The following is a 14,819-nucleotide window of genomic DNA, read 5'->3' on the forward strand; positions in this document are numbered from 1 at the left end:
CAGACAGCCAGAGGGTTAGGTTCTATCAGTATGATTGCACTTCTTTTCATGTGTCCTCCAACGAACCAAAGCCCTTCTAAGAATGATTTCAGGATGGATGCATTCATGAGAGTAGGTTTATAGTAAAGACTAAAAATCCGTAATCCGGGAATACGGAAACTGCGACATCGGGGTGTTTGTTGGTGCTGCATCGGATAGAGCTTGCCGTTCGGCCTTACAGAGCTGGTCAAGATCACGACTAACGCACTGGGGGAATGCGCGTCCAAGGCCGACTTTCAAGGGCAGGGATTTCGGCTACATTTCATCTGAGTCAACGAGGCGGACTCGGAACAGATCACGTTCTTAAGAGAACCTGTTAGGCCACCTCTTACGTCTATGCTCAACGCTCAGGTTTCTCAGGCGACTGTAGCGCTTCATGCAGGATACGTGTAACTCACTTTTCTATTATCTTCAATGACTCTTTTTTTTCTTTTCTGAGTCCTCCGATGTCAAGACAATACGTGCATCTCTAATGAACTACAAGTATTACAGTCCGTCTCATGAAGCGTAAGGTTAAGAGATTCTGGACTCCAGGAAGCCATATCGTTTATGTAGCGCTCCACGTGACCTCGAGGCGACTAAGCGAACTACTCTGCATCTGAAAAATATGAATCCCGATGAAGTGTGTCCGGTGGAGGTTCCAGTCTTTGGCGAACACCTCTGCGGTATTCCGCTGGTCGAAGTCGATCAGTGCCTTCCAGAAAAGGTTTGTATTCTGCTCCGGTTTTAGAGTATAGACATAATAAGGATAGATTATATAGGAGGGGAATAACTAGCGTTTCCCATCCTTTCGGAAAGGGCACAGTGTTTCGCTCCTTCGGTTCAGGGGCACAATTTTTTTTTGTTCCATCTGGTGGGTACCGCGCCTATATGTGCGCCATACCTAACGTGGCCATAATTCCTCAGACTCCAAGACGGGGCATGGGGGCCTCAGCAAGTGTAATACATTTCACTTCCCCAATTCCGAGTGTTTCCCTGAGGTGTAGTTCCGTATCGGGACCACTCGTTTTTAAAAATTAGTGAAAGCGTTTAGGAAGGTAGATATTGCATAGAAGCGGAAAAAGGTCATATATTGAATCTAAAAATGTAAGAATTATAAAATTCTGTGGACTAGAACTTTTTGATATGCATTTCAACAACCCCATCTGATCCACTTTTAGCGCAGGAGAAACACGGGAATGCTAAGCCTAACGGACTCGAAACTTGCCATCTTGAAATAGGTAGTGTCGTTGAATTGGGCTAAATCACCTTACTTGAGTGAGGTTAGTCTAGGTTACGTTCTACAGATTGGGGGGTTGGGCGCCCCCCTCCCCCAATCACGCTCTAGGCGGCACTTTCTGACGAATTTCCCGAATTTTTTGTGGAGGGTCTAGCGAACGGATTTTTGTTCTGAAAATGGCTATGACATCAGGTGAGCGAAGGGACCAGATGTTCTGATTGGGACAACCTCGTGCCTTTTATAATTAAAAAATTAGTTATTGAAAGTCAATAAGGACATTACTTTACCAGTTTGCCGGTGCCCTCCCAAGGAGTGCCCTTCAACATATGTTATATTGCAATTGATTTCATCTCGAAAAGAGTGATATATATGTATTTTTAAAAGATCTGTTCGCATTTAGCTGGGACACCCTGTATATGAATATATAGGGTGCGCAACTGAAGGCACTAAAACGCTATATGAGCACAGCTGCGATTCAGTGGATCAATACGAGGGAAAATATTGTGGGTCTAAGTACTGCGGTCAAAGTATAGGCACTCGCTTTGTGGTTTGAGTGGTGGTAACATGGAGTGACGAAATGGCTCGGACGGATACACAACAGACGTTTAACTTCTTATTTATGTTTCGCCGGCTTCTCGGCAATCAAATTAGTGCTATCGTTAGACGACTAGCATTAGTGCTGGTGTAGCGTGGAATTGATTGTAAGTGTGACTCACAAAATTGCTCGGTCCCTGACCACATCCAACCCACCAACGCTCTGCCCTCAAAGCTCTCTTCACCTTTCTGGATACCATAGGACTTCGATCCTTATTGTGAAAGGGCTGATTATTTCATTGCCCGCCCGCATCAGTATCGCCCCTTGCGATGAAACTCCCCACTGATCTTCTCATAATATGGTTGTTGTCGTTGTAAGTGTGGTTACGCTGCAGGTCAAGTCGTATTGCCGATAGAAGAAAATATAATCACTCCAGCTTTTTGCCACACAAAGCAGAAAACAAGCTTTTATGGCAGGTTTGATCACCGAAAGGCAATAGACGCGGGCCGGCAGGCGCAGGCAGGTAGCAGCCGACGAAACGACTCTTAGCTTTAACCTAACTGTAAAAATTGTAACCTCCTGGTTTGGGCTTCCCGCAGACATTCTGCGCCGTGGGCAAGAAATTCGGGCGTTATTACGTGCACCGCTTCAGTGCCGAGAAGGCTTTCGGATTTCTAGGCCCTTTGCACAAATACCGAACGTTCTGCATAAGCATCGTCACCAAACAGTATCCTTTACCTTCGCAATAGAAAACGCTTCTGGTGTGTCCCCTTAACACATTTCTCTCAGGTACTTGGATGCCGTTGTACTTGGTACCGTGTGCATTAACACTTGTTTGTTGGCTATGAAGGTGACTCCTTTCTGGCTCGAGTAAGTATTCTAAAGAGAAAGTAAGGAGCTACAAATAATTAAACGGATACCTGTTCATTCTCCCTCGCCGTTGACCCTTAGAGGTGTGATTACGAAGAGGACCAGCATAATATCCCGATTCATGAAGTCCTTTGTGTTTGAAATCACTATGTTTTATTCAAGCAGTGAGCTACACCGGTAAAATATTTAACCGAAACGAAGAAACTGTTCCGCTGTCGCGCACACAACTTGAAAGACAACAGTGTCAAACTCGTCGTGACCAAAATGCTCACAGGAGGGCGGAATGTCGTAAGGCAGAGGGCAACCCTGATCTGTGGTGGAGGCTGCTCAGGTGAATAGTTCTGTGGAACTACACAAATCCCAGGCGCCACAGACTTTTCGATTTCCTCATCGTTCTACTGCCTTTTGCCCGTACGCCGAGCACTTGGATTAAATACCGAACACCGTCTAGATTAAATACCGTTTCACGGCTAATCGACGTGACGTAGCTCAGCGCCACCTAGATAGAGAAAGGTTCTTCTTCACTTACAATGAAAATGTGACTTGGTGACACATAATAAACAACCGAAGAGTGCATACTGAGAGAAGTTTCCATTAGCCGCACGAGGCACCACAGGCTTTCTGTGAAGACTTTGGTCAACGTGACACCTGGATATCTTTTGATATGTAAAGAAAAGACCCCATGACACCCTTCATTCTTCTAAGCATGTACCTATCTGCAGCGCTGTCTTCGTCTCTGTCTTCGTGACGGACATCTTGATCCGAGTCACAGCGCGGGGGTTCGTGTTCCACAAGTACACTTACCTCCGGGACGTATGGAACTGCCTCGATTTCACCGTAACTGTGGTCGGGTATGTGGCATTATTTTTCCTTTTTTTATTACTGTTCCATTATACGTTCTACAAGTAATCATGCCGCATATTCATTGGTGTTCCCCAAAGAAGACCGCGAGGAAGCCCTTTGTTGGACTGAACTTGATCCGTACCTTCGCACCCGTTCGCAGCCTCTTGACGACCATTTGTAGCACATGGGACCCGAAATTTGTATGCCTAGCTTATGCCGCGAAATTACACTTTCGTGCAACAGAACACGTCAGTCCCACAGCCATAGTTTCCGCGGGCGTCGCGCCGGGATTGCATAGGGCAGTTGCAGCAAAGTTTGCACAAGGGCACTTCTGGCCCAAGCGGCCACGGATCCAACGGTAGGTAGTTTCATCAGCGGGTTCTGCGTGGTGTTTCAAGCGGTATGGCACAAAGGAAAGCTATAAGACGTTGTAGGAAATCCACGCAAAAAGCGGGGCATCTCGCCAAGTGCGAACAACTCGAGACCATGTATTACAAAGTACCACGCCGCCTTCTGAACTACCGTGCGTGGCATACTTTGGGGCGATGACGTTGCCGCTCACTCACGCCACCATAGGCCCGTAGAAACAGGTCTATAGCTCAGGTCGCCAGCATATCGTTCAAGCATTGTTGCACAGCACGTTAAGAAGGCTGTTGAAGGAAGAGCTTGAGGGCGACTGTTCTCCCGGGCACAGCGTCTCCCGTCCTGAGGTTCTTCCCTTAACATTTCCTTAGCGGTTCGCTGCCCTCCTGCTTTAAGAGGCATTCATTTTAGCAGCATGTTGTCCATCCTTGGTTATGTTTCAGTCTTATCGAGCTGGTCGGAATCCTGATTGGGACGTACACGGCCCACTTGAAGTCACTGCGCCCCTTTCGTCTTCTCAAGGTCTTCACTATTTTTCCAGGTAAGTTCTTATTACGGGCGCTGTACAGTGGTCCTTGTAATGTTTACGCTCGCTTCAGTGTTCGCTGGTCGATTCAGGGAAACGCGTTTCATCGGTCGCCTTTCTGCACTGGACCTACACCAGCGCACTGCACTGCGCTGCACGAAAACGAACAGCGAAATTCACCAACAGAAAGTGTCATAAAACTGGGACGTTGCCCTTTCAAAGTATTAAACGTGCCCCAAGAAGAACACTGTCATTACAATATGCATCCAGTAAGTGCATACATAGCTTGTCAAGAGACTAAGCACAACTTCCAAGCAGGAGTACGCAGGTTGTCTTGCGAGTCTGCTGAACAGGGTTGCAGATGTGTGTACGAGAAATTTTCAGTGCTATGAAGGTCATTAGGCTACTAATAGCTTACAATAGACGTACGTTCGCTATATGTATGCGGGGCAGATACATCGGGACGCGCAATTGGATTTGAACAATTACTTTGATAAAAGGTATTCATTCGTAATTTATTCGAACCATTATTTCGTTCTTCGTCTTGGAATTTTGCAGCGCCTATCCTCATTACACCGTGAGACGACAGGTTGTCAACCGAAAATTCCTTCGGCTCGTTTACGTTGTGGATGTAGTTCCGTGCCCGGAGAAGTTGATGATGACGAATAGCAGCAAGAAGACAAGGACAGGGTAGAAGTAGACAGGACAACTGCAGACTCTCAATTGAAGATTTCATCAAGGAACACAGCATCTTAAACGCTAACATCTCAGTTGAGAGTCTGGAGTTGTCCTGCCTACTTCTACACTATCCTTGTCTTCTTGCTGTTATTCGTCATCATGAATAGATGTTAGCGTTTAAGATGCTATGTTCCTTAATTCAACTTCAGTTGAGGGTCTGCAGTTGTCCTGCCTACTTCTACCCTGTCCTTGTCTTCTTGCTGCTATTCGTCATCACGAATAGATGTTAGCGTTTAAGATGCTGTGTTCCTTGATTGAACTTCAGTTGAGAGTCTGCAGTTATCCTGTCTAATTCTACCCTGTCCTTGTCTTCTTGCTGCTATACGTCATCACGAATAGATGTTAGCGTTTAAGATGCTGTGTTCCTTAATTGAACTTCAGTTGAGGTTCTGCAGTTGTCCTGTCTACTTCTACCATGTCCTTGTCTTCTTGCTGCTATTCGTCATCACGAATAGATGTTAGCGTTTAAGATGCTGTGTTCCTTGATTGAACTTCAGTTGAGAGTCTGAAGTTATCCTGTCTACTTCTACCCTGTCCTTGTCTTCTTGCTGCTATACGTCATCATGAACTTATACCGACTACCCCGGATTGTTCCTATTGTGCAGACCAGTTGGTTTTAAAAATTACGGAAAGTGTTTAAAAATGAAATGCATACGAGCGAAAGAGGGTCAAATATCGTTAGAGATAACGTCTCCGTTGATACTTGGCAGGCCTCCGAACCATCATGAACACGATCATCAATGCAACCACCAAGATGTTCGAAGTGATAGTTCTGCTCTTCTTCAGTATCGTTGTCTTCTCCCTTCTAGGCCTCCAGGTATACGTTCAACGATGTGCTTTTCTCTCTTGCAACGCATGTCGATCGATCACTTTCAGATGTTCATGTCCGTGTTGAGGCAACGATGCGTCACCAGCATGGAGCGTCTCGGAGTGTTAGACCAACTCCTTTACAAGAAAATCATTCAGAACAGGACGTACTGGATGCTCGACGGAGATGACCCACACGAATTGGGCTTTGTCTGCGGAAACTTCTTCGGGTCGTAGTCAGTATTTGCTCTTGAGTCCTGTCGTCATCACATGGTTTCCGAATAAGTCTATCGCGGATGATGAAAAAAGGAAGTCACTGAAAAGGTTAGCCAGCTGTATAGGACTCGACCCCACATATTCTGGATTACCGATCCAGGGTTCTTACCAATTGAGCTAAGCTAACACACCTCCCCAGCGACTTCCAAGAGTGCGTCATCTGAAGGGACAAACCAACCACTCTCTCACTCATCCCACTTTCAGAGATACAGATGGAGTTACTGTTACTGCCGCGACCACCGCAAATGCAAAATTCGAGTGAGGTTTTTCCTGGGTTTTCCGAAGACTTTCCAGACGAATGTCGGCACAGTTCCCCCTGAAGTCGGTCCAGGACGCACACTAACCTCCCCTGTCCCCCACCCCTTCCTGTCCCCCACCCCTTCCTGCTGTCCTCTCTCCATCTATCCATGTCTGTACGCTCATAGCCACAGTTGCTTCGCGGCCCTAACACGACATTAAAAAAATATATATATCATCAGGGCCAGTTCTCCAACTTTGCCGGTGTGGCGGATGCGTTAGAACAAAAATGTTCGTCACTGCTGCTCCCCTAGCGGTATGCGATGACGACGCTTGAGTTTCGCAAACAAATACGAACGTTGATTATCGTGATATGAGGGGTGTTCAGTCTGTTATGTGCCAGATTATGTGGAATTTCGCAGTGAATTCAACGTATAGCTTGCGTGCAGTAAATGCGAAGAGGGCTTCTCGTGCGAACGCGTCGAAGAAGTGGAGGAAGACCGTGTCTACCCGTCGTTCGACAACATCCTCGTGGCCATCCTTACAACCTTCAACATTTTCACTCTGGACTCGTGGGAGGTGGCGTACAATATGGTACGTCAACCCGTGGTTTCTAACTCGAACTGGCGAGGCACAAAGTTGCTTAGACACGTTCTTGGACACTGACCTTACGATACGTGTTTCGCGCATGCTAGAAGCACGGAGTGTCGCTCATGAGAACCCATTCAGTGCCGTCATCGTTTCATTCTGATTTCAACCACCTACAAATTCATAAACATTTGCTAGACACGATGCTAGATGCTAAGTTGATCTGCTACGCTACAATAGGCCCGCAGTATTGGTAAATAAATCAATAAAAAAATCAATAAAAAAAAATCGTTTGCAGCTTCTGGAGTCCGTGGGACCATTGTGTTTCCCACTATTTTTGGTGACCGTTATGTTTGGTACGGCATATCTGGTCAACCTCATGCTGGCTATCATCGTTCACACATACGCCCACGAGGACGAACTGCAGAAGGCCAGGATGTTACAAGTATGTTTTTAAACATCACGTATTCCATTACGGAAGTGTTTCCCAATCTGTGGGTGGCGAGCCTCAGCTGGGTGGTGACACATTCAGCGGAGGAGAGTCCCGAAACGGCTAGGGAACTCGAAAAAAGCGACAGCAAAGGTTGTCGTTAGGCCATGCTCTATCCAGTATTCTGCATCACGAAAAGAACTTGCGGCAACGGACACAAGGTCTAACAAGCTATAGGAAAACGGGAACAGCCTTTTCTGCTGCCCCGGCCTGGCCCGTGGCCTACAAATTGTGACATAACGCAGATATTTGATGCTGTGTGTAAGAGTTGTCAAGATGATTTCGAGAGTCGCTTCCATGGGACAGCAGTCTTCATACCCGTATACGCTGTCCTGTGATTCATTTGTTGAACAGAAATATAAACATCTTTTCAGCGAGAGAGAGTGACTGTATGACTATGTGTGAAGCGTGGTGGTTTCATGACCACATTTCTGTTATCAGGCTGAAGGCGCGTTCATCATGGACCTGTCGCTGTTCGAAGACATGAGCTACTTCACGATAGATGTGACCCGTGTCTACCTTCATCCACTGACCAGCCCCGATCAGATCCACAGTGACAGCTGGATTCGACAGTTACGCTTCCAGCACAGGCTTCGTAAGGGTGAAACCGAAGCTGTGGGACGAGAGTTTGGAATGGGGATTATGATCAGCGACGTCGGTACCGAAGAACCCAAGAAGGCTCAAATGTGGGGAGCTGTCAAGAAGCCAGTCAGTACACTCCTATATCGTTGGACAAAAATTAGGGCGAATATTGTCGTTTTTCCAATACGTATTGGAATTGTATTCCAATTTCGAGCTCAATGCATTGGAATCCACGCGCGTAATCCCGGAAAAGCCACAAGAGAAGATAGGCAACAAGTACACTCTTAAAAATGAACTTCACACTCTTAAAAATGAACTTCACCGCATAGCAGGCTCCTAGCCAACCATCATCTCGAATGATATCGTTATCTGCCCTGATTTGTTGAAAACGGGAGGCGTACGCCTTTTTTGTGACACTTATGCTGTTCATAATTGTCACAGAAAAGGCGTACGCCTCCCGTTTTCAACAAATCAGGGCAGATAACGATATCATTCGAGATGATGGTTGGCTAGGAGCGTGCCGTGCGGTGAAGTTCATTTTTAAGAGTGCACCATATAGCACGCTCCTAGCCAATCATCATCCCGAATGATAACGTTCTCGCCCGCGATTTGTTGAAAACGAGAGGCGGAGCCTATTTTGTGCCGTACATAATGGACACAAAATAGGCTCCGCCTCTGGTTTTCAACAAATCGGGGGCGAGAATATTGTCATTCGGGATGATGGTTGGCTAGGAGCGTGCTACGTGGTGAAGTTCATTGTTAAGAGTGTAGAGCGTTGTTTTGTAACAATTTCCTTAGATTTACTGGTATTCACAGTCAGCATCCAGCAGTTAGTGTGCAGTGAATGACAGAGGTACTAACGATACCGTTCCCGTTGGATGTAGTCGCCGGAACGTTATCGAAGTTTGCGAATATTTTCGACGAAGCGAATGCGCTGCGAAGTATGTTGTTTTTACCACACTCTCAGAAAAAAAAAAAAAAAGCGTGTGAAAAGGTGGTAACTTCTATAGTTACCACCTAGGTCAACATAGCGTCTGATAAAGGGTTTAAAATGGTGGCAAAAGCAATTATCATACATCCAAATTGCTACAAAAAGGCGTACGCCCCCCTCGCTCACCGAATCAGAAGTGGTAACCCTATCATTCGTGGGAGAGAGTGAGGTAGCAGGTAGAACTTTGCAACCTTTTAGGCACAACATATGCGACAAATATTACCTCCTGAAAGGTATAACTTCTCCACGCTTTTTTCTGAGAGTGCACAACTCCAAACTACATGTGTGAATCGCCTGTAGCGGCGTTACGGCGGCTATTCGGTCGCCTTCGGTGTTTCTGTGAGTGCATTTACTTTGATGGTGTAACTGTATTCGCTTCGTATTCGACTCGTTTTAAAACGACAATTCGCGCAGCTCTGAACTCGATATGTGTCCCTAAAGTGTCCATAGTCTCGATAAAACCATTAAAACCTCTCTATACCAACCCAGCTACTATAGCCATCTCGCATCTTAACCTTAAACTGTCCATAGTCTTTACCGGATTTCCCCAATAATTATCTTCTGACCTTGTGACGCGCCAAAAAGGACATAAAAATACTGTAGTCGGCAGCACCTTCTGGTATACATGTACCTGAGCGCAAAGACTCGCACAGACTCGCCGAGAGCATGTGGGTCGACCCTCCTTTGCATTCTTGCGCGTGGCAATTATACATATTTAGGAATAGCATACTATTTTAACCTACGAAGTCCTAGCAGCCTAAAAAATGTAATATTTTGATATTTTTATTCGCGGTGTTATTAGCGTGCGGGTATTCTTAACGTATTCACTGGATTTTGCAGGCTGCTGGAGAGATGAGACCAGCCTTCGCGGAAGAGGTGCAGGTGAAAGCATTCAGAGGTACGTACCAAGTTTTTTTCCAGGTTGTGATCTTGGTTCATGCGTGCCTCTTCTACGTAGTGTGCATAGCATTGACACAAGCCGACGGCTTGACACTCCCGCAGGTGGTTGGAATACGTTGGTGTCTGTCTGTGCAAGGATCGAACGCAATCCAGTGATTGACCTTACGATACACGTACTTATCATCTTGAGCACAGTTCTGTTGGCTTTAGACAGCCATAACGCCAGTCAAGAAATGAAGGGAGTCATCAGCTGGGGAATAACGGTCAGTTCTCATGGATGATATTATTGCGTATAGAGCGCTCGTACGTGAACGCTATATATAGTAGCGAAAGGGAATCGTTTGCACCAACGTGCTATAACGTGCAGCGCTAACCACATGACGTGCATAATGCAAAAAAGCGCTCTATTCCATCGGTTTGAACCTACATTGCAAGGGGGGTAAGAGACGCGTAGAAAATAGCGAAAGCGAAACTAATTTGGCTGTGCCTTCACAGGCGTCCCCTCCACTAAAGCGGGAGAGGTCACACGCTCACGAGAATCAATAGAAATGGCTGTCATGCCAGAGCACAAGACGAGTTGGAACACGTAGATATTCTGCTCTAGAATACACGGGTACAAGGGGTGCATGATGTAGTGAACCTTGAACCAAAGTGTCCAATCCGATCATACCGAACAAGAGACACAGCCCACTGCATTCGTCTTCCGTGGGGAAAGCACGGCCGGGAATGCCGAATGTTTCTATTAATGCAGCGATTTTCAGGTCTGGTGTCGCGTGCTCAGGCATGGCGCTGCCATGTACCGGTCAGTAGAGGATAGCGTGTCAGACGAACGCAATGCATTCTGGACAGGTCATTGTCACGCGTTATTGCAAACGTCACGTGCGCGCGACCATAAAAATGGCGCCGCCCGCGGTCAGCAGCAAAACCGTTTGTAAACTGTTTCTGCGCCATTAGTTTTGTCCGGTTGCCGTAAAACAAGTAGGTTTGCAAATATCGTACCGTATCGCAGACCGCTCCAAATAATGCACTCAGCCAATTTGATGCACTCAGACTTTGGATAATTTTCTTAGTGATTTACTCGCTTATCTACTCGCTTTGTGCTGACAGGGGAACGTCCCCAGGCGGCAAAACGGAGAAAAAGCAAAGCCACGTGTCTTGAAAATGATGTTATGCAGATTTTGCCGTACGCTATGCTGCTTGAGGATGTCTACAAAAACAGTGGTGGCAGGTTGATGGGTCTCAAGTGTGTTTCTGCATTGTACGAAACATCGACGAGATCCAGTGCAAGCGTCAGGTACTTCAGTTATCACGAGTCAATGGCCCATACAACAAGGGCGGGACACGGCGATGGACATCGAACCATCTGGCGCAAGTCAACGCTTGCGACAACGAAAGAAAAGGCTATAAATCCTACTTCTAACGTGAACGTAATTGAAATGGTGCATAGCGATGGTATAGCGAAACCAGATAATGTGTGCGAGGAGTTCGTTCGATTAGATCAGACGTTTTTTAGAATTGAAAGTCGAGGGCATCGCACATGTGGCGGTCGCATGGCGAGATTCCCCACAAATCTCCAGGCACAGGTGTTTTCTTTCCCAGCAGGCGGTGAGTGCGGCATTCGCTATCGAAATGGCCATCAAGCTCATCGCACAAGGCTTTCGATTCTTCTCCAAGAAATTTGCGATGCTCGACTTCTGCGCTGTTGTCCTGGGCATCACCTCAGATATCCTGGTGTTGCAACGTGTTCCAGTGGGCCGCAACATGCGCTTCTTAAGACTCGTAAGGTGGACTCGCGCAATAATGGTTCTCCTTATTCCTGCACCTTGAATCCCTTCCTGACTGGAGCAATACAGCGTAAAAATGATTGTCCACCATATTCAGTATGACAAGTACAACTATCTGGCTATATTAGATTGCAAACAGTGCGTGCCTATTTGAAACTATCAGTCTCTCGTTGGTGTCCCAGTTTCGGCTAATCTACGTGGCTCGCACTTGGGATACTCTCTTCTACATGATCAACCGTCTGCTGTCTCTGAAAGAATCCTTGATGTACCTGATGGCGGTGATCAGCGTCGTGGTCGCCACTCTGGCCATAGTGGCTCTGTACCTGTTCTCCGTCCAGAAGCCCTCGCAGTCGCGATGGAACTGCGACGATTTCTTCCACAGCTTGCTGCTCATCGTTCGTGTCTTCTGCGGTGAACTGTTCGAACCCCTTATGGGCTGTTTCCACGAAGGCCACAGTCCTGTGCTGTGTGTTGGCTTCTACATCTTAGTCTTTTTCATTGGCAACTACGTCCTGCTCAACGTCTTCTTGGCTTTCCTGCTAGGAAATTTCAGTGTGGACAACATTGTTCAACGGGTAAGTTGAACACATGGTGAGGTGAACGAAGATTATAGCTTCTGTGGACTAATGTGGAGAATATCTGTTACGTTACATAATGAGGGTTCCGTGTAATAATGGTTTCAGTTGTGGTAACTCATGGTAGCCTGGGGCGGCGACATGAACTGCTCCTCGAAATGTAGTCGTGGGGTTTTGCAGAAGCACTGTACAGATCGGATCACCAGTGGCCAGAGATTGCCTCGTGCTCACAATGGGTGCGTTTTTTTTATATTCTACCCGTGTAACTCGGGGGTAACCCTTACTGGGCGAAAAATCGAGGGTGACGGAAGTGACGTCATAACCTACCGGCGAAAATTCAACTCTCGTCGTTCGAGGGTTACTCTGGGTACCTACTCTCACTGACCCAGCTCAGCAGGTGGGTAGCAGAGGGTCATGACGTCACACGACGTCAAGTGAGAGTCCCGCGTCTTTTAACTTTCGGATTCCGAGCATATTTCGGTGGCTTTAGCACGACTATTGTTTCGTTGGATGCATGCCTTTTTCTTCCTTCGTCAAATGCGTCAAGCAGCACAAGTGCCGCAACTTCTACAATCATACCCTCGTCAAAAACGTCGTCTGCCTCTGCCGCCATGTTCGCTGAGACGGGCGTAACTCGTAACGGGCGAAAATTTCTAAACGGGGGGTACCTACCCACAGGTCACGTGACATCTCACTCGGGTCACGTGGTGCGTAACCCGGGGGTTACCCGGGTAGAATAAAAAAAAACGCATCCAATGAGAGTCATAAACGTGGTCTTTTAGATTTATTTTTTTGCTCTTCCGTATTCTGGCCTCATGAGCGACGACGTTTTGCCAAGGGTCTGTAAGGTACATGGTATTTAATATCCCTCGGCGAAGACGACGTGTGACACTGTATGCCATGACACTAAGCTGCAGGCGACCGAGTTTCGATCCGCAAGCAATTGCGATCAGCAGCACCTGACAGCACACCTCGCTATTATTGTGTAACGGTAGCTCTTCTCAAAATCCTTTATGCAACGCACGAAATGTCCCCCACAAGCTATCTCGTAATGCGAGCAAACTTCATTCAGAAATGTACATCACAACGCAGTACTCAAATAATTGGTGCATTTTCCAGAATTCTCCCGGGGAAATCCTTTTCGAAGAATGGATGAGTCGCTTAAAGACTTACATCCGGAGCCGCATCTACCCTCCTGTCACAGTACGTGTTCTTTCCGTCTTAGTAAATGCGACATAAATAGTATAGTATCCGTATACTGAAAATTCGGATATAATCGCAGTAAATGTTGATTAACTGTGCATAGTAGTGCATCTTCGACGCAGTCTTGGGAAAAAGTCCTGTCGTTGATGACAGTCAGACCTCTCAGGGAACAGACATGAAGCATAGTTCAGAGCATAGTTCAGAGCATAGATCTCTACAGAACAGAGAGAAAAACAGGCGCTCCCCTCTAACCGCTATCGGAAAGAGATCGCTTAAACCACAAGTGGTTACTATCTAATATTCGACGGTCGCACAGTAGTAAAAGTTGCTTCGGCAGCAGGGCGGAGCGGGTAGAATATGGACAGCTCCGAATAAACCTTTTCTCTCAAGACCGTCTTCATGAGAAAGATTTCATTGGCTGTGGGGAAGGATAGTCATGGCATGGTGTTTGCACAAACTGCGCTCATTTCCTCGCTATTTTGATATTGTCCTCTCCCATAGCGCAGCCAATGAAATCTTTCACGAAATCCGGACTGCTTTAATGATCTGCGAGTTGAACAGCAAATTCTGCTGTATTCACACAGATTACGTCTCCGTTGTGCTATAGGTCGCGTCCTAATACTTTATTTCAGACCGTTCCTCAAAGAGCGAGGCCGATGATTGATGATGAAGACCACATTCCTCCTTGTTTTCATTACGACCTGAATGATAGGTACGACTCGACATTCGTATCCGATAATGATCAGCGTGTAGATCGCCCATATGCCACGTTCAGCACCGGTATACATATATGTACCCTGCTCCCCTTCTAGACTGTTCAGTGCTGTTCCCTTCCAAGGCTTCTGGCTTGGACTTCGACGAACTGCCAGACGTATCATCACGCACAAAGTCTTCCGTATATTCATGGTTCTGCTTATCATTCTCAGCAGCATTGTGCTGGTAAGGACCTACACACGGTAGGGGCATGCCTCTACATTTCCAAAAAGACACAAACAAGAAAAAAAAAAGAAAAAAGGCGGAGAAGATTGCTTGATGATGATGATGAGCATCTTGGAAGTCTTTTAAAAGAGTGACTCCTATTGTTTTTAAATTTTTGCTGCTGCGTGTTCTGCACTACATAAAATGGACTCCCACGAAAGAACGATTAGTGCAGGTGCTGGTACAGAGCGCGCGCGCGAGGCCCGGTGGTAGTGGTGGTGGTGGTGGTGAAAGGGCTCGCAGTTGTCGGCCTCACAGAGATGGGCAACGTCACG

The 14,819-nt window shown here is 46.7% G+C and overlaps 1 protein-coding gene across 3 annotated transcripts in view; it reads left to right on the forward strand.

Moving 5' to 3' along the window:
- Nucleotides 1–602: 602 nt before the first annotated feature.
- Nucleotides 603–14,819, forward strand: part of LOC135389131 (sodium channel protein type 4 subunit alpha A-like) — a 50,553-nt gene continuing 36,336 nt past the window's right edge. For all 3 annotated transcript variants that reach the window (XM_064619138.1, XM_064619140.1, XM_064619139.1), the window contains exons 1-17: nt 603–745; nt 2,393–2,520; nt 2,583–2,663; nt 3,386–3,514; nt 4,313–4,410; nt 5,844–5,950; nt 6,010–6,176; nt 6,903–7,047; nt 7,340–7,486; nt 7,973–8,239; nt 9,945–10,002; nt 10,107–10,267; nt 11,607–11,783; nt 11,971–12,363; nt 13,483–13,566; nt 14,199–14,278; nt 14,379–14,505. In XM_064619138.1, coding sequence (XP_064475208.1) covers nt 647–745; nt 2,393–2,520; nt 2,583–2,663; nt 3,386–3,514; nt 4,313–4,410; nt 5,844–5,950; nt 6,010–6,176; nt 6,903–7,047; nt 7,340–7,486; nt 7,973–8,239; nt 9,945–10,002; nt 10,107–10,267; nt 11,607–11,783; nt 11,971–12,363; nt 13,483–13,566; nt 14,199–14,278; nt 14,379–14,505 — 2,448 coding nt within the window. In that variant the 5' untranslated portion in view covers nt 603–646. The remainder of the gene's footprint in view (nt 746–2,392; nt 2,521–2,582; nt 2,664–3,385; nt 3,515–4,312; nt 4,411–5,843; nt 5,951–6,009; nt 6,177–6,902; nt 7,048–7,339; nt 7,487–7,972; nt 8,240–9,944; nt 10,003–10,106; nt 10,268–11,606; nt 11,784–11,970; nt 12,364–13,482; nt 13,567–14,198; nt 14,279–14,378; nt 14,506–14,819) is intronic.

The sequence above is a fragment of the Ornithodoros turicata genome, chromosome 3, assembly GCF_037126465.1.
Source record: "Ornithodoros turicata isolate Travis chromosome 3, ASM3712646v1, whole genome shotgun sequence".
Lineage (NCBI taxonomy): Eukaryota > Metazoa > Arthropoda > Arachnida > Ixodida > Argasidae > Ornithodoros > Ornithodoros turicata.